Here is a 23,650-nt window from a genome sequence, read left to right as displayed (position 1 = left end):
GAGTATAAAAGTCAGGAAAAATGGTAAGAATTTCGGACTTTTGACAAAGGAGATACACCCAAGTAGTTCGAGTGCAATCATCAACAATTGTAAGAAAATATTTGTATCTCTCGATAGTGGGTGAGAAAAAGGACCCTAAATGTCAATGTGGATTAAATCAAATGGATTGTCAGATAATTTATTTTTAGAAACAAAAGACAATTTACGTTATTTAGCCAAATGACAAATTTCGCAATGAGAAATATTCAAAATCTATAAATCTTTATTAATATACTGAAGTTTTACATAGGAAGGATGACCCATTCTAAAGTGCCATAGGTTACTTTTAGAGTTAGTGAAAACATAATTAACAGTAGAGAAAGAAAAATATCTAGTAATTAAATAATAGAGGTTGCCAATACGTCTGTCTTTCCCAATCAACAAGTCCTGAGTGCGGTCCTGGATGACACAAGAATGAAAAGAAAAATTAACCGTACAGTTGTGGGTGGTGGTCAACATGCTGACACTGACAAGGTTAAAGGAAAAATGAGGAAGAAATAGAACATTACGTAGAGTTAGGGTGTCGGTGAGGAGTACATTTCTAAGTTGATTGACTAGCACTGAACTACCATTTGGTAAAGTGACTGGAATGGGTGCAACATGTTTAAAATTTGTGAAAAGGGTGGGTGTGTAACATATGTGATGTGTGGCTCCAGAGTCAATGATCCAGCATTTAGAGGTAAGTGTGTGTGTGAAATTGGAAAGGCAGAAGGGTGTGGAGGATATACCTACCACGTGAAGATCAGAAGTGACGTGATTGCATGCGTTAATTATCAGTTACATTGACTTAGATATAGACACACACATTTAAATAATTTTTTTGAGGTAATAAATAGTACCTCACAATATTTTGGTAAATAAAATAAAATAGAAAAAGTTGAAAATAAAAGCAAGAAATAAATAGTGAATGAAAAACTGCGAAAGTAGAAGACCGTAAAATATATTCGTTTCTCTAATAACGGCAAGTAAAGGAGAAGCGTACAAAATCCGTAGACCGTAAAAATCGTAGCCCGGCAAAATACGCAATCACGCATTCGTCTCTCCCGTATCTTTCAACAAAGGAAGAGAAACGAAAAGAAAACTTACAGACAGACAATAGGTTAGGTCTCCCAAAATCTTAAACGCCTCGTTAAGTTACCAGATCACAAACTCATCAATTTCAACGGGGTGTTTAAGCTGCTTATTACACACAACCTAGATTTTTGTTGCTGTCTCTTATATATATATATATATATTCGCTAGGTTAGATTAGCTTAGGAGGTAACGTCAGTCTTTCAATCAATTCATCGTTCCATCCATCTATCTCGCCGAGCTCTGAATTGGGCATGGACGGTATAATGAACAAACTAAGGAATTTGGATGCTTACCCTAAAATCAATGAGGATTTCTATAGTCGTACGCTCTCTGGTGGCGTTATCACTCTCGCTTCCTCCATTGTTATGTTCTTACTTTTCTTCTCCGAGCTCCGTAAGTCTATCTCTTCGTATGTATACACACACACGCGCGCGCGCGAGCTTTTTAACTTCCTTTATAGGTCATGCAATTTTGGTTGTTTACTCAAATCTGTTTTTCTGGGCAGCCATTCAATTCTGAATCAGTACGTGGTTATTTGTGCTGCAATTCATATATGTGTCTGTCCTATTAGTTTCTATAGTTGCTTTATTAGTGAATGTAAATTTTCAAATCGCGCTTGTCGAATTGCAGCTATAATTTGGTGGATCCGCATGTAATTTTGATTTTTGAGAATGTGATAGGGAATATGTGCTACATTTCAGCCGAAGGTCATACCTTTTTGTTAGAGTGGGTTCATTTCATAATACAATCTGCTAGGGAAAGAAATATATGAGAGTTTTATAGCCTCTAAGCGTTGGTGTCTAGTTCCTGTGTCTGCTGCTAGCAATGCTCAACTCATGGTAGCCTTTAAATGAGAGCAACTGCTTTGAGTTCATGCCGAGGAGTCAACTAAAACAAGTATCCGTACATGATTAATAGTGTAATCTAGCTACTAAAAACAATCATTATATAAAGGTTTTACATGTATAAAATAACATGCCGCTGGATTGATTTGTTGAGCTATCGAAACTTTGGATAACCTAGTATCTGCTGTTTTTCATCAGGACTCAGTGCGATGTTTCTATTGTTTTAAATGCTTTTTGAATATTTTATATACTTTGCTTTCATGCTGTGGTCAAACTTATATTTCTATTTGGTTTCAGGACTATACCTCCATGCTGTGACTGAAACAAAGCTTGTAGTAGATACCTCAAGAGGGGAAATATTACGTGTCAATGTAATGTCTATTGCCCTTCTGAGTTAGACTTTCTTAATTTCTTTCAGGTTCTAACTGCTTCAATCAAATTTGTGTTGGAATTATTGTATATGACAACTGATAAATTTAGATATCCTTGAGGGCACTAGTTTCTTTGACAACTATATTCATGTTTTCACCGATGGATAGCATTTCATATATATTACAATAGGACATGCGATATTCAATATGTTCTTGTTTCTCATAAAAAAATTCCAATGTTCTTTTGTAGTCTTTCTTGTCCGTTATTTTGCAGTAAGTTCCACGTTCAATAGGTCTTTTATACTTGAATAATTAAATCATGTGGGCTCCAGAACTGAAAGAATAATTATCAAATCAAGATTCCAACTGTAAATTGAGAAGTAAGTTGTTTTGAGAAATTTATATTAAGTCTATACATATCTAATAAAACACTTGTTTTTGAAACAAGTTGTGTACAATTGTAGCTTGTAAGTAAGTAAGAGCAAGTTATTTAAATATTTGACCAGATTTAATTTTAAATAAATATGAATGATCACAAATATTAATGCAATTGTGCAGTTCACTGTTATTTTCAAAGTCTACTCACAATTTATAATTCATTGCAACTCACTTATACAATTTGAATCATTTTATTACTTAATCTAATTGAATAGTAAGATTGGAATCTTGAATCATAAGGTTATAACAACTGTGGTTGGAAGTGCAGTTTGATGTCACTTTTCCTGCCCTGCCATGTTCAATCTTGAGTGTAGATGCCATGGACATCAGTGGAGAACAACACCTTGACGTGGTATGTATGTTTAAGAGTCACTCATTTTTTACTTTGTTACCAGTTATATTTGTTTCAACAGTTAGCATTTTCTACCCTGTCAGCATACACCACACACATGCACAGAGGTCTGCATTTGCACATGTGGTTAGAAAGACTTGATGCATACATGCTTAATTTTTGAGAGTTTTTGTTTGTGAAGGTTGTCTGACATTTTCATTTTCATATCTTATGTATTTGCAGAAACATGACATTATCAAGAAAAGAATAGATTCTCATGGCAATGTAATAGAAGCTAGGCAAGATGGGATTGGTGCTCCTAAGGTTAGTAAAAAGAATACTTGCTTGATCTAAATCTCTGAAGTCTTATAATTTTTTAATACCTCTGTGAATGATGGAAAAAGTTCTCCACTGAGTCATATAATATCTACAGAAGTTACAGAATTGTTAAATGTAGGATAAAGCTTATATTTTGTATGTACAAAGTGTCTGTTTTTGTGATGCGGCCTGGGCCATGCCATAATATTATTGCCACAGAACGAGTGAGGTAATCCATCTCAAGAGAAGGCAATTACAAATAAGCCAGAGAGTGAAATTATCTGCTCTCAGAAATTAAACTAAAATTTCTTTGAGAAGCTGACCATCTACTAAGATAAGATTCTCCCGGCATCTTATTGGTGGCAATCCAAGCAAATCTTTCAATTTCAATAGTCAGAAAGATATTTTTAACAAGCGGAAAGAACTTTCGTTTCCTTCATTCTCTCATTAGTTCTGACTACAGTTCATTGTTATTTCAGATTGATAAACCTTTGCAAAGACATGGAGGCAGGCTTGAGCATAATGAAACGTATTGCGGTTCCTGTTATGGTGCAGAAGTGGTAAGTTTTGGTTTTCTATCTATCCTCTTTATGCTGATGCATGTATTAAAATTGTTCTGGAGATCTTATGGTACAATATGCTCCTGAATACCAGCTGGATTCATCAACTAGATATGTATCGGCTAACTTGCTTTGACGTTTAGTGTGGTTAAGAGGCCTCCATGAATATATCTTATATTTGTTTTTCTATACTTTATTGTAAATGACTAGATGCCTCTTTGAATTAGCTTGTTGTTGCCACCTCTACTGTAGCTTTTGATGCCATTCAAAAAAGTTAACTAATCATGGAAAAAACTGCAAGTACTTATATTCAAGTTTTGTGGTGGATAGGTTTTAGGATCCTGGCTCATTCACCCAGGGGTTCCTTGTTTAGCAAGTTAGGATTTCTGTGTTAAGATTGAGCTGGAAGTTGGGGAAGAGAAAAGCAGCAGACAGAAGATAGAAGAAGGATTGGAGTGAAATTATACGGGAGAAATAGAAAGTTGGATCCATAATATTCTCACGCCTTCTACGGTCTAGTCATACCTTTTTTATATGGTAATATCCTAGGACTATGATTGGATAGGAAATAACCAATTTTGTGGTACAGTATAGCTGGTACCTATACGAGTTAGTACAATGCTAACGGCTAAGAGCCAATTCCAAAATTTAAAAAGGAAAGAAAATATCAGCAAAATAACCACTAGGAAACTTTACATTTATTCTGTGCCGTTTTGTTTCCTAACACCTTCCCCACCTTAAAAAGTAACATTTTGCTCTAGGTTCAACTGTGGAAACTGTCCTTTAAGAAAGTTTCAATCTTCCCAAGAAGTCTTGTCTAGTCCTGTGTTTAACCATTTCACAAGAGCCTGCTTAACTGGCTTGCCTCAACGATGAATAATTCTCTTTTGCAGAATGAGTTCAGGCTCCACCTGAATTTGTCCTTCGAGTCAATGAGTGGCAACTGATTTTGAATTTGTGGTGTCTCCCCAGCATATTTCTTGAGTATGAACATGTGGAAAGCAGGGTATATGGCACTCTTGGCAGGTAATTTGAGCTTGTAGGCGACAGTACCTACCTTTTGATCTACCATAGAAGGCCCATAAGAATTTGGAGCCAATTTGAGATAGCTGCAAACTGCTACAGAAAACTGTCTATAGGGCTATAATTTAAGCAAGATCCAGTCTCCAACTGGGAAACTCCTTTCTATTTTTTTAGCATCAGCATACTGTTTGGCACTGTTCTGGGCCTCCACTAGGTGCTTCTTAATAATTCTGTTAATTTCTTGCCGTTATTGCATCCATTACTCCAATGCTTGTGCCCCAAAGCTGAGGTCTTGCCACTCCAGGTGAAGGGTACCTGTACAAGGCTGAGAAAGGGGACATCTTGAGGCTTGAATGATAGGTTCTGTTGTACCACCATTCAGCAAGACTCAGCCACTTGACCCATGATTTCGGTCTTCTGAAAACCATGCACCTTAGGTAGCATTCCAAGCAGTGATTATGGGTGGTGTGCTGTGCTGTAATTTAATTCTGTGCCCATCATTTTCATTAGTTCTTGCGAAAACTTACTTGTAAATATCTCATCTCAAGTGGTCATACTTGATCATGGCATTCGATGGTGTTTGTGAATATTGTGCAGAAAAAGCCTAGCGACCTTTTGCGCCGTGAAGGGGTGTGCTAAGGCTATAAAATACTGTATGTGGTAAAATCCATGGTAATATGGGTCTATGATTAAGCGGGAATTTCGAGGGGCTGTAGTAAGTCTGGATAGGACACGTGCTCTCCCTTGCACCTTTGACAAGTGTCACAGTTCTTTATCTATTCCATCACCTGTTCTTTCATTTTAGGCCACGAAAAGTGCTACTTCACCTGGTGGTAGGTGCCTCTGACCCCCAGTGGGGAACTGTGGCATGGTTGTAGCAGTTGCTCTCTCAAGCATCCTCCTCTTCGTACAAAAATTCTCTTTGTGTACCTTATTAGTCCTTGTTCAAAAGAGTAAGAGGGTTTAGCCATAGGATTGATGGGCAATTCAGTGAGAATTTTCCCTGCTTGCTCATCATTTTGGTAAGAATTCTGTACTTCTTTGACCCATGAAGGAATCATCATAACTGTGAAGCTGTGACCCACCCCTTCCTCAGGTGTTTCCCTTATTGACAGTGTGTCTGTGGCACAGTTATCCCTACCTCCTTTATATTGGATTGAGTAGTTCATTGCTAACAACTTGAGAATGCCTTTTTGCTGAATAAAGGTGTGGATTCTTTTCTCCAATATGTGTTTTGTGCTTTGCTGGTCTGTGCAGATGGGAAAGGAGCTGCCTTCTAGGCAATGCCTCCACTTACTCATTGCCATGACGATAGTTAGTATTTTCTTCTCATAAATGGACAGTAGTTCATGTTTGGGACTCAATGTTTTACTAAGAAATGCCACTGGTCTCCCTTGCTGCATTAGTATTGCCCTGATGCCCTCGTCACACACATCGGTCTCCAGCTCAAAAGGTTAGTCGAAGTTTGGTAATGCTAGAGTTGGTGTTGTTGGCATGGCCTTCTTAAGTTTCTTAATATCTGCCTCTGCTTCGTCATTCCACCTGGAAATGTTCTTCTTCAGCAGCTCTGTTAAGTGTTTGCTTATTTCACTGTAATTCTTGACAGATTCATGGTAGTACCTGTAAGGCCCAAAATTCCCTCAAAGCCTTTACGTTTGTCGTGGCCAGGTTAGCATGGCTTCTACCTTGCTGGAATCAGTTTGCTCCTGATTCAGAGATCCAGTGGCCCAAGTGTTCTATTTGCTTCTGCATGAAGCAATACTTGGATTCCTTGGCATACAACTGGTTCTGCCTTAGAACTGAGGAAGCGGTGTCCACATGCGAGAGATGCTCCCCCATGGTGTGGCTGTAAACTAGAATTCATCGTAAAACACTAGGACAAATTTTCTTAAATATAGGCCTAACACATATTTCATAAGAGATTGAAAAGTAGTTGGCACATTAGTTAGACCTAATGATATCACATTTAACTCAAAATGTCCGTGGTGAGTTCTAAAGACTGTTTTATTCACGTCTTCTGCCTTCACCCTTATTTGATGATACCCAGATCGTGTGTCAGTTTTGGAGAAAGTTGTGGCTTTGTGAAGCTCATTCAACAAGTTGTCAATCACTGGTATGAGAAATTTGTCCTTCATGGTGATTGCATTAAGTTGGTGGTAGTCTACACGGAATCTCCGGCTTCAGTCCTTTCTAACCAAGAGTACTGATGCATGAAGAGGCTATGGCTTAGTTGGATGTCCGGGTTATCTAGCATCAGTTTCACCTGCCTTTCACTTTCTGTTTTGTGAAAATAAGGATACTTGTAGGGTCTAACATTCATTGGTGGTGCCCCTGGAAACAAGAGGTACCTCTCATCATATTCACGAGCTGGTGGTAGCCCTTTTGTTTCCTCAAAAATGTCTCTATATTTTCTTAGTACCACGTCAAGATCCTCCCGTATAGCATTTTTTTTGTAAACTTGAGGCTGTGGTGGTTGTGGAAAATTCCAGGGAACATACAAGAGGTACCTCTTAGCATATTCACGAGCTGGTGGTAGCCCTTTTGTTTCCTCAAAAATGTCTCTATATTTTCTTAGTACCACATCAAGATCCTCCTGTATAGCACTTATTTTTGTAAACTTGAGGCTGTGGTGGTTGTGGAAAATTCCAGGGAACATAAGATATTGTGGCAGCTTTCCCATTCTTTGTGCACTAATCTAGCTAGCCTCTTTGTGGAGAGGGATCAAACATCTTTCCTTCCCATGACGCCCTGAATCTGCACCTTCTGGCTTCCTTTGGTAATGGAAGCTTGCTTGTGAAGGAAGTCAAAGGAAACTGAAATATATTTCTTCATCCAATCCGTGCCAAGGATCACATAATATCTTCCCAATCTACTGCTAGAAAGGAGTCACAAAAGCATACCTTTTGTAGTTTCCAGTTCAAAGGCAGGGTCTTGTACCAAGGGTGTATTATTCAGTGCAGTTTTGGTTTCCAACAGTAAGTACAGTAGGAAAATGATAAGTAAAATAAATTATTTCTGAGCTTTTTCTATCACAAGTTAAAATAAATGATTTATTTCCTTTAAATCTGTGCCAATCAGAACTTATAAAAATAACAATTACCAACAAACAGAATAAATTGTTGAAAGCTCTATTTTTTAAAAGTTGTTTTTGCTTCAGCTTTTTAGTCTCAAAGCATCAATTGAAGCTAAAACAAATGGGCATTAGGAAGTTGGAAATGTATCTTTACTCTAGTTATGAATATTTGCTAATTTTTCTTCTCATTTTACTTTTTTTTTCCTGCAGACAGATGAGGATTGTTGCAATTCATGTGAGGAAGTGCGTGAAGCTTATCGAAAGAAAGGTTGGGCACTCTCAAATCCTGATTTAATTGACCAGGTCTGTCAGCTACTAAGCCTTTGTCTAAATTTGTTATCTGGAAGTAAAATCTTTTTGATACTTGTTATGAAATAAATTTGCTGAAATCAATATTTTGCTGGTCTACGCATGTCCTATGTCAAAATTTTGAAAATGAAAAGCAGTTAGATGACTTAAATTATTTGTAACTGAGCATTTAATAAACGCTGTAAGTATGCGAAGGGAAGATGTGGTAATATCTCTGCTATAGGATAAGAGTTTTATAAGGAAGTCACACCTTTCTTAGTATTTTAGTCACCTGAGTCTGTATAATATTCTGCATAATTGCTGGTAATTGGTTCTCTTTTTCTCGCCTCCTTTAGACCCATGGCCTTGGGGTTGAAAACCTGATACTTAACCATTGAGGAACGGAGTGGTTACTCTGATGATATTGTTGTGGCCATTTAATATGATGCAGATTGTTTTTAAAATGCATGCCATGAAAATGGCTTGGTGTTGTATGTTGGAAGAATCCCTTGTTGTTTGTCTTACTATATCTTAACAAAAGATCTAACTATGTGAATAGTTCGTAAGCTGTATTATTTGTGTAGCGTTTTTTTAAATGGTAAAATGGCCCCAATATTCGGGGTTAATCTTGTGCTTTATTGATGATTATTAATGATGGGATTCATTTCTGTCTTCACTCAGGCAAATGTCAGCTTGTCTTGCTTTATCTCAATGTTGAGACATTTGCTAATGGCAATGTTTAGCTAGAATTATAATTGTGTAATGCTCTGCTGTTTATACCTTTAGTGCAAAAGAGAAGGTTTTCTGCAAAGGATTAAGGATGAAGAAGGTGAAGGATGTAATATATACGGGTTCTTGGAAGTCAACAAGGTGGCTGGGAATTTTCATTTTGCTCCTGGGAAAAGCTTTCAGCAGTCAGGTGTCCATGTACATGATCTGCTGGCATTTCAAAAAGACAGTTTTAATGTAAGATTGGATCCTTTCCTTTTTGTTACTTTGAATTAACTGTTATATTTTTTATACAATCCAGCTTATTAAAATTTTATGTGCTACAGATAAGTCACAAAATCAATAGATTGGCTTTTGGAGATTATTTTCCCGGTGTTGTAAATCCTCTTGATGGGTAATTTTTTCTTCATATGGCTGTTTCTTTACTTTTTCCCTCAAGCATATTGATATAAATCCTCCCTTGTTCAGTGTTAGCAATTTGATGCAACGGATTACATTAAAACAAACAATGATATTTTTTAGTGGTATTACTTTTATAGAATTATTTCATGTTTATATTGTTCAAGTAATTGATAATTTGAAATGCAATTTTTGTACTTTTATGATATTTTAATAATTATTGTATTATTTTTTTAATAAAAAATTAAATTGTTCAAGTACGATCTGAGTTGATCAAGAACATCATGATTATTTTATAAATTGATTACACACATTTAATAGGTTTCAAGTTAGTATTTATAGTCCACTTTGTTAGATATAGATCAATCCATTTATAAAGAGGTTGAGTTCGGATTTGGAAATGATGAAACTATTACTAGGAACTGTTGGTTTGAGCAAGGAATCAATAATACCTTATGTGGACACAACTTGTTTATACATGACTTTCTTTTTCTTATTTTTGACTCTCTTACTCTTCAGTGTACACTGGACACAAGAAACACCAAGTGGGATGTATCAATATTTTATCAAGGTTTGTTTTGTGGGCAAATAGTATGTTCTTTTGATGCATGTTTCTAGTTCATCACTTGGCTATAAAGTCATGATATTCTTTATTCTCTGATAGTTGCATTTCATAATTTCCTTTCATTATCCACCTTTATCGCATTGTTCCATGGATTCTGCTAAGTTTTTTCTCCAAATTGATTTTCACTCAAGTTGCATATGTCTTGAATTCTATACTTAATTGCTATATGGTTCCAATTTCAGTATTTCCTAACATGCTGCAAGTTTCTCCCTTTATGTTTTGCTCCTGATCTTTCTTGTTTATGCTAAATGCTTTGCTGTGCCTTTATGTAGAGTGCTGAAGTTGAATGTAGTAGAGAATCATGTGGGTAATCTGTTCTAGAAGTTGCCTCTAGTGTCTATTATCTACTCAGTTTGTGGTAAATGCGCAGACACAAGCTTGTCCGATTTGAGCTTGAAATAAAGAATTGGAGACAAATGCTTTTATTAGCTTTATGTTTTATTTTTCTATATGAGCAGATTTATTGAGAGGAGCATTCTGGTGTGATGTTTGTGCTTCTATATCCATCAATTTTTCTATTTGAAATGATAACCACTTTTTCCTTTTCATGGGAGTTTGGTTTCTGCTTTATTTGTGCCTCAAAATCATCAGAGATTTTTATTAGAGGGATAAATTTGTGAGTATGTTTAAGTGGAAAAATAATGATTTTGCAGGTTGTACCTACTGTGTACACAGATGTGAGTGGACATACAATTCAGTCAAATCAGGTACGATCAAATCTCCACAAGCTCAGTTTCTCATAGTTTTTTTGTACTTGCATTTTTCCATAAGATAAACCAATTGCCCTTTGCAGTTCTCTGTAACAGAACATTTTAAGAATGCTGAAGTAGGTCGCCTTCAATCTCTACCAGGAGTATTTTTCTTCTATGACTTGTCTCCGATCAAGGTAGCATATTACTGATCCTCATGACATGAAATTCCCTGAATGATTTTCGTTTTTGTTTTGCTTAATTTTTTAAAATTTATCTGCATCTTGCAGGTGACTTTCACAGAGGAGCATGTGTCATTCTTACACTTCTTGACAAATGTTTGCGCCATAGTTGGAGGTAGTCTCATTCCTTCCCTTATTGCCATCAGCAGTGCATAATTTTCTATAAATTAATGTTTTATATACTTATATGTAACTAAAAGAATGGCTATTGGTTAATTATTGATCAGTTCTTTAATTATCTTTTTTTTTTTTTTTTTTTTGTGGTTGTCTGTGGTAAATGTGGCATATAGGTGTTTTCACCGTCTCTGGAATACTAGATTCTTTTATATACCATGGTCAAAAGGCAATCAAGAAGAAAATGGAACTTGGTAAATTCAATTGATGTAGCTGCTCCTGCTCGTGAGTATCTGTTAGTAAATTGGCTATTGGGAGGAAAAGGTAAAACAGGCAACTGGGAACCCAACAAAGGACGAAGTCTACGGTGTTGACAGATTGGATTCTACAATCACAATCTGAGACTAATTTTGTAGTTCATCTATATTTGCTAGATGCCTAGTGTCTCAGTTTTATCAGTCATCTGTACTCTTAACTGCACTTTTCTTGTGAATATCCCTTTGGAAGACGGGAAGGGTGGCTTTTCAATTATTTCTTTTGATGGAGAGCTCATAGAGAGTGGTCGGTGAGAAAATATCATGAAAGTAAGATTTCGTGAGTTCTGTTGATTGATAGTCCATGTCGCATATGTAGCTGGAGAAGTACTTCTAAATTGATTTAGTGTGAAGCTCTTTTCAATTTGCTTCTCAACTTATCTCTATTTGTAGAACAGTTGGCTGGAGAGATAGAAAAGTAGGCACTTTGTTTTTTTTTTTCTTTTTTGGGCCTGCACTTAATTTCGAAAGAACAAAGAATTGAGAAAGTACAAAAATATTTGAACCATTTTATCCAAGAAAAAAGCAGATGGAAAAAAGGCTCCAGTGACCAACCATTATATTAGTTTGGTTCGAGTGCCACTGGTCAATAATTTGGTGTCAATCTATGTCAAATGATTGATTTTTGTTTAAGCTAAAAAAAAAAAATCTAAATCCGGAGTTACTCTAATTCTCTCTGTCTTGTATTTAATGGTTTTTGACTTATTATGATTAATAAAAGCCGACGCAAAGTCGCAATCTTGGATGAGCTGTGCCATAGATTCACACCTATTTACACTTATAAATTACAGAGTATAGAGGATGCTGAATTTGACAAATCTCTACTTTTTTTTTTTAATCAATAAATTCGTGCAACTATTAATTTTGGGGTTCAACCAAGTTGTGTGTGAATAAAGAATTACACGACCATAACATGTTTTGAATAAATAATTTAGACAATCCAATCAACTAGTCTTATGTAATCTTTAGCTAATTCTTCAATCCTCGAGTAGGCTTATTTGGACATTATTATTATTATTACATTTCAAATATACACATATATATATTTAATAGCTAACTTAATTTCTTGGTATTACCTCCTCAATTGGTCAATAACTAATTATTTATTTGATAGAAAAGTTTATTATTAATTATTTTTTTACGAATTTAATTAAAAAATAAAATAAATAGAATATATCCATTGTGTATTATTAAAGTAGAAATTGAAAAGAGAGAGTGATACTTCCCTGTCATTTCATCTAAGTTTGAGTTTGAACTGATTTTAATTTTAATTATTAAATTAAATAAATAAGTTCTAAATTAAACTGATTTTAGAGCTTCAAACTCAAGGGATAACTTTATCTCATGAAAATATTAAATCAAATTAAATAAAATTGTAGAGTTGGAAATAAAAAAGAATATGTCCATTGATCTCCATGATCCATCATCTACGCTAAAATCTGAAATTTAATGATTTACGCTTACAGCAAGACACATATTATTTATTACGGTCAACGATTTAAGATTTTTATTTTATTAATAATATTAACCAAGAAATATTAATTTACCGGATTCGAATAATTCGGGTTTGGTCTTATTTCTGATTTTTTTACCATTCAATTGAAACCAACAAGCATTGATGTCGTTTCCTACTTTTTCTAAAACAAAATCAAAGACGAATTTCTAAATCAGACACTGGCTATGAACTATATATCCGTCACTGTCAAACTTACTAGTCTGCATCACATCCTACGTTCATGAACCGGTCTGTGACAAAAGTAAAACCGACCGTCGGTGACATGAGACCAGCTTGCGAACAAAAAATCTGAAAAAGATGAGTACATTTACTATGCTGCAGCATGTTATAAATTTCCCTACGCCGGCGATGATTATCCACTGCACGGGCCACACCAGCACCCTGGTCAATTGTCAAACGTACAACTCCTTAAAGCTCGCTTTGCCCTTTTCCCCATCTTAATTCGTCATTCTTCCTGGGGGGGGGGGGGGGGAAAAAAAACAAGGAAAGACAAGAGCAAAGCAAAAGAAAAGACGCATTAGTCTGATCATCGGACAAAGAGACTCTTGCTTCTTTTGCTTACATTACGTTAAACCCTTGATTCGCAGAAATGGACGGCTTTGATCGACTTCCGGACTCGCTGATTCTCCTGATCTTCAACTCGGTCTCCGACATCAAAACCTTGATCCGGTGTCGATCCGTTTCGAAACGATTCAACTCGCTCGTCCCTCAAGCCGACTCGCTTCTCCTTCGGGTTGATTGTGTCATCTCGCCCGAGTCCGACTCCGATTCCGTCCTCCTCACTTTCCTCAAAACAATCTTCAAGTCCCTCCACGACCTGCTTCTCTCCCCGAAGCCCGCGCACCCTATTCGATCCAAATCCCAATCGCAGAATTCCCCGGCTCAAATTCTGTCGCAGTTCGACCGGATCCGGCGCCTGGAGGTCGAGTTACCCGCGGGTGATCTTAGGTTGGAGAAAGGCGCCGTGGTGAAATGGAAGGCGGAGTTCGGGAGGACTCTGAAGAGCTGCGTGATCGTGGGTTTACGCACCGTAAGGGTCTGTGGGTCGGGATATTCGGTTCCCAACGAAGGCGACACGGAGTTCGCGGTAGGGCTGAAGACGAGGGTGGTGTGGACGATAAGCACGTTGATAGCGGCGTCGGCGAGGCACTTCCTGTTGAAGGAGGTGGTGAAAGGGCACAGAGAGATGGAGAGGGTGACCTTGAAGGACAGAGAAGGTGAGGGGACAGTGGTGATGGAAAAGGAAGGGCTAAGAGAGTGCAGGGAGGAGGAATGTGAGGGCGCGGGTGAGGTGAGGGAGGATGAGTTGGGTTGGGAGAGGAGCAGGACGGTGGTGCCGTGCGTGAGGATGCGGATGCGACACGAGCCAAGGCTACAGCTCAAGTGTGGGGTGTGGGTGGAAGGTGCGACACTCGTGGTGGTGAGACCGATTGCCATGAAAGATGGTGGTGGGTCCCATTGTGACGTGGAGGTCGATGGAGACGCTGAGCTTGCGTTGGTTGCGTTTGGAGATGACAAGGATGGAATATACGGAGAGGTCGTACGGGCTTTGCTTAGCAGTAGGAGTTACCTTTTGGAAATGAACTCTTTCTAGTGTTGTTTACATCTTTGGGTTGGATTTTCTGAATCTATGCATGTATAATATACTATATTTGTATGGCTTCTTGTCTCTATGGGCAGTTGCTAACAAGGTTCGTCATTGTTCAATTTCAATTTGCTTTTGCCTTTGATCAAGTGTTTATCCTTATACATCTACGTTCATAGTTCATCCATTCACACCAAGCCTCTTACCATGTTTTAAAGAAGGGTAAATGGCAAGCCAAGTAGCTTCAGTCGGTTCTACTCCAGTACTTGTGCTTATGCGCTAGCCTACTACTAGCCTATAATGGTATATGAAGGCCAGCTTCAACACATTTAAACTAATCTATCAAAGACAAATATTATACATTTTTAAAACATTTGAGGGAATTTCTTGATATTCTTGTTTCAAGATTGATCATTTTATTCCGAATACATTCATCTTTCGTTTCATGGCAACGTCATCAGTGCTGATACCCATCACCACCATGCGCCCTACATACACCAGCCATTTCCATCAACTTACTATCTCTTCCTCACAAGGATGAAACGGTTGGTTTCTTTGGTATTGCCACGCCTGAAACAGAACCCTGCCCTTCAGTTTTGTTCGCCAGCAAATTATGAAGACATATGTGATTATAGTTGACTTTCTAATCATATCAAAGACAGACGAGTTCCAGGTGTTGGATCAATAATGGATGGCTTTGCACATGCATATATAAGTTTTCTGCTCTGTAAAGTGCAAATACTTTCTTCAATAGCAGAAAAACCAGGTAAATAAAACAAACTATCAAATGGCGGACAACAATAATGTACTTAATTCAATAATTCAACCCCTTTTCTGTAAGCTCATGTCAAATTCGGTTTCAGGCTACCAAGAGCCCTACATCTCCTGTCAAATTCAATACTTGTGGTAGTTTCTTTCGGAAGAGACCATATATGATGCTTTATCATTTTTACCTGTGTCCCACCCTCTCTAAATACATATTTATTTTCAAGTGAATGATTCTGAGCATAAAATTTCGTTTAACATTCAGACGCTATCTAAAATTACAGCACCATCCCGCCAATGATTTATCAGCATTATATTCGTTAGAATAGAAAGTGATTGGGATTTGGCCATAAGACACGCCCAAGTGGTTAAGTTGAATAAACACAAAACACAGACAGGAAGGAAAATATGTCATGTCTAGCTCTATAACTTATAAGCAAAACTTATATGAAGTGTAACAACAATAATTTGAGGAACAAATGATACGCATCACAACTAAAAATTAATGCCGCAAATGGCTGCTGTCAAATAAGTAACACTCTGAGTCCCTGTAGTCCTAAATGAATACAGGTTAACAAATAAACACAATCATCACAACTACAGGTAGAAATATTTTATATTTGTTATGATGCATCTAAAGAATATATTGGTTTTAAAGCATGAACATGGGCCCTCTTTGTTAAAACATATTCAACTGCTTTGCTTAAGAACTATAACAAGTTCTATCCAAATAATTATACACTCAAGGCTTTTTTCCCAAAAAAAAATTATATACCCAAGATCGAGGTATAGCTGATCTGTTTTTATGATTAGATTTCTAAAATCAAATTTCAACTGTTCAACAAATTTAATGAACCAAGAATTAAGATCTGTTTTTACTTAATTTAACAATAACACAAATCAAGGTATGGTGTCTGTACTTCGAACCAAGGCATTGTAGAATTTTCCAGAAATGGTCTTTACTGTTTCCCAAATAAATGATTATCTTCACGAAGTAGCTCAGAAAGATTACCTAAACACAAGCCATGATTTCTAGCACCTTTTAAACTCTCTAAAAGTTGATATCCTTTCCCCCTTGAGCTGCTTCATGATCTCTCCAGAGAACATAGGTGACCACAAGTCTCTCTGTAACATCTTCCTGTTGATGTGCCTCCAAACCGAACAGTAAGTTATTCATTTATTTTTACCCCTTTTAGCCATTGAACATCTCCAAGTTCATCCGAATATGGAAGCACATACTTGCCTAAGAACATTTTATCTGAAATCTTGAAAAGTGAAGTCAGCCTAGGTTTTCTCGCTAACAAATTCTTGCGTTCAAGAATCTCAAAAACCTCCAACCGTGGTTTAAGCCTGCCTTCTACACTGCAAATGAGCAACTCTGCATGGTTAACTATGGAAGAAATATCCATTTTTCCCTTGCATAGAAGGACCTCGATCACGTCCTTAATTTTCCTACGGGATATAGAGAAAACCTGAGGTACCCTTCTAAATACAAACATAATATCATCTTCGCTTAACCCCAAATTCTGAAAAAGCTTCAACTTGAGCTCCCAACTTTGTACAGACATTGAACTCATCACCACTGTTGCAGCCAGAAACTTCTTGGATTTTCTATCTATTCCCATTTCATCAACCCTTCTGACAAAATCCTTGACATTCTCTGGCTTATGAAGGAAAAATCTTGGGAAATTAAACAGATACTTGACAATTTGTGAAGAACTAACCCCACAACTAGTCAAGAATAAGATATTGGGCAACAGAGTCTTCTCCAAATTATATTTCAAAAAGCAACCGCATCTTTTTAACAAGGTAGGAAGGCCCGAAGTAGATCCCAAGACGCTTTTTAGCGCTGAAATGGACGGCCCTAGCTGATTATTGGCACTTCTACCTAAGATCCATGGATCAGATGACACTATATCAGCAATTTCAGAGGAGTCAAAACCAAACTCCTGGAAAATCTTGATTTTGGGCTTGATGGTAACGTCAAGTCTGGTGGTTAGGACGCGGGGTGCTTTTATAACCAGTTTCTCGATGTGGGATTGAGTAAACCCACTTTCTCTGAGATATGATAGAATTAAATCCGAACGCTTCGGATTTTTGACAAAATGAATAGATGATGAGGCCTTCAGAGCTATCTCAGGGGAAAAATGATGCTGACTAATCAAATAATCTGATAGAGCGACGGCGGAATCCGATTTCCTGGGTCGCGAGGAAGAGAATAGGCGAAGAGATAATGAGTAAAAGATAGTAGGTTTGCGGAGATGCGAAGGATTGTTGAGAGAGAGTGAGATAAGAGTTATATATACACGGGGAACCATAGCTGGCGGAAGGAGGGCTAAATTGAGGTTTTAGAATAACAGCTACTACGTAATCATACAATGCTGAGAAGACGGATAAGAAATCAAACCTTGCCTGTGGCTAGGAAAGTTTACAGATCTTCTATGAAACTCCTCTTGACCCTGCAATTTGAAGGTTGGAAAAATTTCCCCCAAATCACACTTGTTCTAGGGTTTCTGTCTGCCTTTCTGGTCCCCTGGAGCAGGATGAAGCAAGGATCATGATGCATTTAGTCATGGAAGTGGGCTTTCTGTCACATATTCTTTCTGGTTTAGTGTGGGTTCAGCTCACTTCGTCATGCCCAGTACCTAGTGTCAGCTTTCTTAAACCCATTACCTTGTGCCAACTTTCTTAAGCCCATTACCTTGCGCTTTACCATTCACCTATGCATTTCTTTTCAATAAGATTTTTCCTTTGCAACCTGTATAAAAAACTTATACAAGTTGCCTCTCATTTTTTGTTCTTAAATTCTAAATTTTTCAGAAATTTTTTTTGTAAAAATCGGTTTTTGTTTAGTTTTTATTTTTGATTGAATTCATATAAAAAAATTCAACTTTTTATAACGAAATCTTCACTTAAAAAAGAGCAGTATTATTTTACTTCGAAAAAAATTTACTTTCAGTTTTTACATTAGTATTTTCGTGTAATTACAACAAAATGTTTCTATAAACTCAGAATATATAGTGTGGTAGAAGATATATGCACATATATATATATATTACGCAAAGCAGTAATATGTAATTATGTAAAGAAGAGTTTGGAGCGTGCAGGAGCCATGATTTCTAAAGAACTGCTTGTAGGGTCTTCGCTGGGTGGGTAAATTGCGGGCGGCAGAGGTCTGAAGATAGGCTGCATGCCGCTGAGAAGATGTATAAGAATTGTTAGTTAGTCATATAAAATCATCAGTTGAAAGTAAACAAAATTAAAAATCTTGATTAATGATTGATCAAAATCATTAGATGTAGCTTCCCACATTCTTAATCATGTCTTAACAATGGGTTGCATTATGAACAGCCGTCCTTGTTGCATGTCTTTTCTTAATCGCCAATCCTCTGCTTTAAATAATCCATCTGTAGCACCCGGAAAGGAGGAGAAAAAAAAAAAAAAAAAAAAAAAAAGGGCGGCCACGTCAGCAGCCACGTCAGCAGGCCCGGTCAGCAGTCCCGGCCAACCAGGGCCTGCCACGTGGCAAGACCGCGTCACTCCAAAAGGAGCCACGTTGGCGATCCGCGTGGGTGCGATCCGACGGCCCAGATCAATCACGCGATCGGACGGCCCAGATTCAATCGCACGGACGGCCCAGATTCAATCAAAAACGAACGGCCCAGATTAAAACAAAATGAACGGCTGTGATCAAAAGGCAAGGGGTTATAAATAGAACCTCCACACCAGACCACAAACCCTAGCCGCCAGCCGCTCGCCGGAGAAGACGAACCAGAGGCCGACCGCCGCCACCCGCCGCCACTCGCCGCCGCACCGGGGAAATTTCCGACCGCCGATCGAGGTAAATTTCATACCCCCGACTCGTTTTTCCCCACTGATTCCTCATATGGCCAAATCGAAGCCGAAATCCCGGCCAAACGGCCGGAATACGCGGCCGAAGCCCAGCGGCACCGCCGCGCCCCCTCTCGGTTTTTGCCTCCGACGAGGCCCTTCCCGGCCTCCGTTCGATGCAATTTTTATATCACCGTGATCACCATTCTTTTCTCTACAGGTTGACCGAAGCCAAATCACCAAAACACGAACTTCGCCGGAGAGTCGCCGTACCCGAGAGCGCCGCCGCCGGTAAGCTCCGCTTTTCCGTGATTTTTTGGCCCCCCGAGGGCCCTAGGGTTGTTTTCTGACAAGGACCAATGCGAGTGTGGCCGAATTCGGCCAAAAGCGGCCGAAAACAGTCAACCCGAGGCGACTCGCCGCCGCCAGCGGCGGCGCCGTCGCCGGAGCACGGCGGAGCCGCCGTGCCGGAGTTGCGATTTGGGCCGAAAGAGGCCCTGGGCCTAATTTGGATTTTTTTTGGAACCCGTGCAGGTACTGTTAGCGTGTTTCAGTTCCCCGGAAAAAATTCAGGGAAAAATTAGGGACAGCCTGCAGGCGCACTGTGAATCGTATTCGGATCCCGAAAACAAGTAAGGACCCCTCACTCTATTTCCTATCACGGTATTAAAGTTCAAAATGATAAAACGGTATTTCTTGAATTAACGCATGTGTGAAATTGCTTAAGGTTGCTAATGGAGCCCGAGTCTAGTGTGATTAATGATTTACTGTTGTTTGGCATGTTTTACACTGTTTTACAGCTTTAAATGCATTATGGGGTTTGATGTGTTCATTTTATAATTTCGAATGCATATATTACTGTTTTATTAATTATGGGTTGAATGACTGAAGAACTGATACTGTATGTTGTCTGTTTGGCATGAACTACTGTTTGCTTGTTTGTATGTGAATTGATGATGCTTATTGAGGAAAAGGAAAATGAAAGATTGTGTAGACTGATAATTGTATGATGGGGTCAGCCTGACTAGATATCCTGGGAGATGGTGGACGGACCGGGTCCGTAGGGAACCCTACCGGGATTGTGGTCTCACATGCCGGACGGGGTATGGAGATCTTATGGTTTTGGCGCCCATACCGGACGGGGTATGGGGACGGCCCGTTTCACCCTCATACCGGACGGGGTATTGAGGTTTATGGTTTTGGCGCCCATACCGGACGGGGTATGGGGACGGCCCGTTTCACCCTCATACCGGACGGGGTATTGAGGTTTATGGTTTTGGCGCCCATACCGGACGGGGTATGGGGACGGTCCTGGAAACTGATTATGAATGTTAAAGGTTAACGGGTAGCGGAACCCCTATGGACCCCCACGGATACTAGTAGGCTGGTAAATGAGAAAAAGATATGTTGTACAATGATTGAATTACAAGAGGCGTGATAAGTGTTATGTTTTACAGCTTAGATTATTCAATGATTATGATAATGTTATTGTTTTTCTCATATTGTTTTCATAAATTCCACCAAGGTAAGTGGATGGTCAAAGTTTTATTATTGATAAAAGGTTTTGTTGTTAATAAACGAGTTTATTGTAAATTATGCTCCATTGGTCTTTTTGTGGTTTTTTACCCACCTTTATCTCCGTGACGGTGAGATATCGTGATGTTCTTACTGGGCTAGTGTAGCTCACTCCTTAATTAACCATTTCAGATCAGGATGACATGGTTCCCGAGCCCGTTCCGCAGGAGGACGACGAAGGGGATGCCTAGAGACTCTGTAGTCATACGCATAGTTTTATTTTCGAGTTTCTTTCTTAGTTAGTTTAATCTTTTATATTTTAAGTACGTTTTTGGTTTTTCGTGTAAGGGATGTTAAATGAAATTTTGATCTCGCTTCCGCATTCGATATATTTAAATACTCATTTCTTTTTTAATATTTTCCGGGGTCGTTACAGTTGGTATCAGAGCCGCATTTCCTCGGACCCATCCCTTACACTATAGTCCTTTAAAGAAATACTCACCGATTGGTCGTTACTCAACCATTCCTTGTAAATGCAAGTACACAGAAATGAGGAGAGGAAGGCCCCCACTAAACCGAGCGGCCCAAGATAATTCGCTTCGGGAGGATTTGGACAGATTATATGAGATGGTGGAAGCTCTCGTAGCTGCTCAGCGAAGGCAAGAGGAGAGAAGGGAGTTACCCGGACCTCCTCCGCTAGCGCAGGTTGAGCCCCCGTTACAGCAGGCTGATCCCGAGCCACCCCGGCAGGAGCCTGTTCCTCCACAGTACCACCCGGCACCACAGCCGCGGTACGACCCGGTACCACAGCCACGGTACCAACAGGTACCGCCACAGCACATTCCAGTGCCCCCACCCCATCAGCAGGCGCCACCACAGGGTCCCCCAGTTCACCCTCAGCCGGCCCCAGTTCCTTTACCTCGGGACCCCGCTCCCTCCTTGATCGACCCTGGCTTCATAGAGAGGTACAGGAGACTGAACCCTTCTACTTTTTCGGGGGAATCCTCTTTTGAAGAGGCCCAATACTGGTTGGCGGAGACTGAGCGAGCCTTTGAGACCTTGGGAGTAATTCCTGAGCAGAGGGCTGCCATTGCCTCCTACATGCTGGTAGGGGAAGCAGTACGCTGGTGGGAGCTCAAGCGGGCCACCCTGCCTGTACCAGTTACTTGGGAGCAGTTCCTAGCGGCTTTCCATGCGGAGTATCTCCCTAAGCACATCCAACATTTAAAGGAAATTGAATTTGCTCAGTTGGTCCAGGGTAATATGACAGTGTCGGAGTATGCCCGCAAGTTCCTGGAGCTGGGCCGACATGCCCCGGAGACATTGTTGGATGAGGGCCGAAAGGCCAGGAAATTCCAGTGGGGTCTCCGCCCGGCGATCAGACAGCACTTGTTGGTGATGGAGCTCGAGACATATTCGGCAGTCCTGGCAAAGGCGCAGATCATAGAAAGGAGCTTCGACACCCGCCCTCAGCTAGCGGGAAGTTCCCGACCTTCAGCCCCGCTCCGCAGGCCAGCGCCTACCATGCCGGTCCAACCCAGCAAGAGACCCAGGCCTGCCGCTCAGGGCCCTCCTCAGGCTATGGGGGCAGCTCGTGGGAAGATCTGCCAGTACTGCGGCAGGGATCATGGGGACCGACCCTGCTACCGCCTCAACAACACCTGTCGCATATGCGGCAGTACCCAGCACTATGCGAGGGAGTGTCCTAGGAACCAGAATCAAGGGAGGCCTCCAATCCAGGGCAGAGTTTACAACCTTACCCAGAAGGATGCCGATGCAGACCCGGACGTGGTACATGGTAAACCCAAGAAGGAAGTTTGTATCCAAGAGATTCCAGTAGTCCGAGACTTTCCAGACGTATTTCCGGATGAACTGCCCGGTCTACCAGAGGACAGAGAGGTCGAGTTCACCATAGACTTACAGCCAGGAACCCAACCCATCTCGGTAGCTCCTTACCGAATGAGCCGCATCGAGATGGAAGAGCTAAGGAAACAAATCACTGAGCTACAAAACAGTGGCTTCATTAGACACAGCATTTCCCCATGGGGAGCCGGGGTTACTTTTGCAAAGAAAGGAGATGGAACGTTGAGACTGTGTATTGATTATAGAAGGATAAACAAGGTAACAATTAAAAACAAGTACCCTCTCCCCCGGATTGATGACCTTTTCGATCAGTTGCAGGGTGCACAGGTCTTTTCTAAAATAGATCTACGATCAGGTTACCATCAGGTAAAGGTGAGAGCAGAAGACATCCCCAAGACGGCATTCCGAACCAGGTACGGACACTATGAGTTCCTGGTTATGCCGTTTGGGCTAACCAACGCCCCGGCCATCTTTATGGATCTAATGAACAGAATCTTCAGAGAGTTCTTGGATAAATTTGTCATCGTGTTCATCGATGATATCTTAGTCTACTCAAAAAGTAGAGAAGAACATGCTCATCATCTTGCCCAAGTCCTCCAGGTACTCAGGGAAAAGAAGTTGTATGCAAAGTTGAGCAAGTGTGGATTTTGGCTCGAGCAAACCGCCTTCCTAGGACATGTTATATCGAAGGAAGGGGTGTCGGTGAACCCCGAAAAGGTTGAAGCGGTACTTAGTTGGAAAAGGCTGACAACAGTTAAGGAAATTCGCAGTTTCCTAGGGATGGCGGGTTATTACCGCCGGTTTGTCGAAGGGTTCTCCAGTCTAGCGGCCCCTCTAACCCGACTCACAAAGAAGAATGCAAAGTTTGATTGGAATGAGAACTGCGAAAGGAGTTTTTCAGAATTGAAGAAGCGACTGACTACTGCACCCGTGCTGGCTCTACCGAGTGGATCAGGAGGGTATACAGTTTATAGTGATGCCTCCTATCTGGGCCTGGGTTGTGTCCTGATGCAGCATGGAAAGGTTATAGCATATGGGTCTAGACAGCTAAAGAATCATGAGAAGAACTATCCTACCCATGATTTGGAGCTTGCCGCAATCAT

General features: G+C 39.8%; 3 protein-coding genes and 1 long non-coding RNA gene across 6 annotated transcripts; 3 read left to right on the top strand and 1 right to left on the bottom strand.

Moving 5' to 3' along the window:
• Window positions 1–1,007: 1,007 nt before the first annotated feature.
• Window positions 1,008–11,848, top strand: LOC110816671 (uncharacterized). Of its 3 annotated transcripts, none has more exons than XM_088221870.1 (13): window positions 1,008–1,138; window positions 2,256–2,329; window positions 3,036–3,119; window positions 3,342–3,422; window positions 3,896–3,976; window positions 8,283–8,375; window positions 9,147–9,326; window positions 9,416–9,483; window positions 10,008–10,059; window positions 10,767–10,820; window positions 10,907–10,999; window positions 11,093–11,159; window positions 11,335–11,848. In XM_088221870.1, exons 3-13 carry the CDS (start codon window positions 3,087–3,089, stop codon window positions 11,424–11,426), a joined length of 894 nt encoding a protein of 297 aa, XP_088077996.1. In that variant the 5' UTR covers window positions 1,008–1,138; window positions 2,256–2,329; window positions 3,036–3,086; the 3' UTR covers window positions 11,427–11,848. The 3 variants fall into 3 exon arrangements, with proteins under 3 accessions (XP_088077996.1, XP_021900654.1, XP_088077995.1); XM_022044962.2 differs by having other exon boundaries at window positions 1,068–1,506; XM_088221869.1 differs by lacking the exon at window positions 1,008–1,138 and adding an exon at window positions 1,382–1,522.
• LOC148270465 (uncharacterized) lies at window positions 3,983–7,992 on the top strand. The gene is made up of 2 exons (XR_015821310.1): window positions 3,983–6,452; window positions 6,606–7,992. It is a non-coding gene; the product is annotated as an uncharacterized LOC148270465 (long non-coding RNA).
• Window positions 11,849–13,153: 1,305 nt separating the features above from the next.
• LOC110816739 (F-box protein AUF2-like) lies at window positions 13,154–14,716 on the top strand. Its single transcript, XM_022045055.2, has one exon. The coding sequence runs from the start codon at window positions 13,578–13,580 to the stop codon at window positions 14,580–14,582; it is 1,005 nt and encodes a 334-aa protein (XP_021900747.1). The 5' UTR covers window positions 13,154–13,577; the 3' UTR covers window positions 14,583–14,716.
• Window positions 14,717–16,125: 1,409 nt separating this feature from the next.
• Window positions 16,126–17,936, bottom strand: LOC110816800 (transcription termination factor MTERF8, chloroplastic-like). The gene has a single exon (XM_022045124.2). It carries the CDS (start codon window positions 17,654–17,656, stop codon window positions 16,508–16,510), a length of 1,149 nt encoding a protein of 382 aa, XP_021900816.1. The 5' UTR covers window positions 17,657–17,936; the 3' UTR covers window positions 16,126–16,507.
• Window positions 17,937–23,650: the final 5,714 nt, after the last annotated feature.

Source organism: Carica papaya, chromosome 1 (genome assembly GCF_054855325.1).
Source record: "Carica papaya isolate Zhongbai chromosome 1, ASM5485532v1, whole genome shotgun sequence".
Taxonomy (NCBI): domain Eukaryota; kingdom Viridiplantae; phylum Streptophyta; class Magnoliopsida; order Brassicales; family Caricaceae; genus Carica; species Carica papaya.
Note: the sequence above shows the minus strand (reverse complement) of the source record. Positions and strands in the feature narration are given on the sequence as shown.

Excerpts from the sequence above, each read along its gene's own strand:
- LOC110816800 (XM_022045124.2), bottom strand. The coding sequence starts at position 17,656 with ATGGTTCCCCGTGTATATATAACTCTTATCTCACTCTCTCTCAACAAT.
- LOC110816671 (XM_022044962.2), top strand. The coding sequence starts at position 1,365 with ATGGACGGTATAATGAACAAACTAAGGAATTTGGATGCTTACCCTAAA. Across the intron at positions 9,484-10,007 it reads GTTGTAAATCCTCTTGATGG|TGTACACTGGACACAAGAAA; the intron begins GTAATTTTTTCT and ends CTTACTCTTCAG. Across the intron at positions 10,060-10,766 it reads TGTATCAATATTTTATCAAG|GTTGTACCTACTGTGTACAC; the intron begins GTTTGTTTTGTG and ends ATGATTTTGCAG.
- LOC110816739 (XM_022045055.2), top strand. The coding sequence starts at position 13,578 with ATGGACGGCTTTGATCGACTTCCGGACTCGCTGATTCTCCTGATCTTC.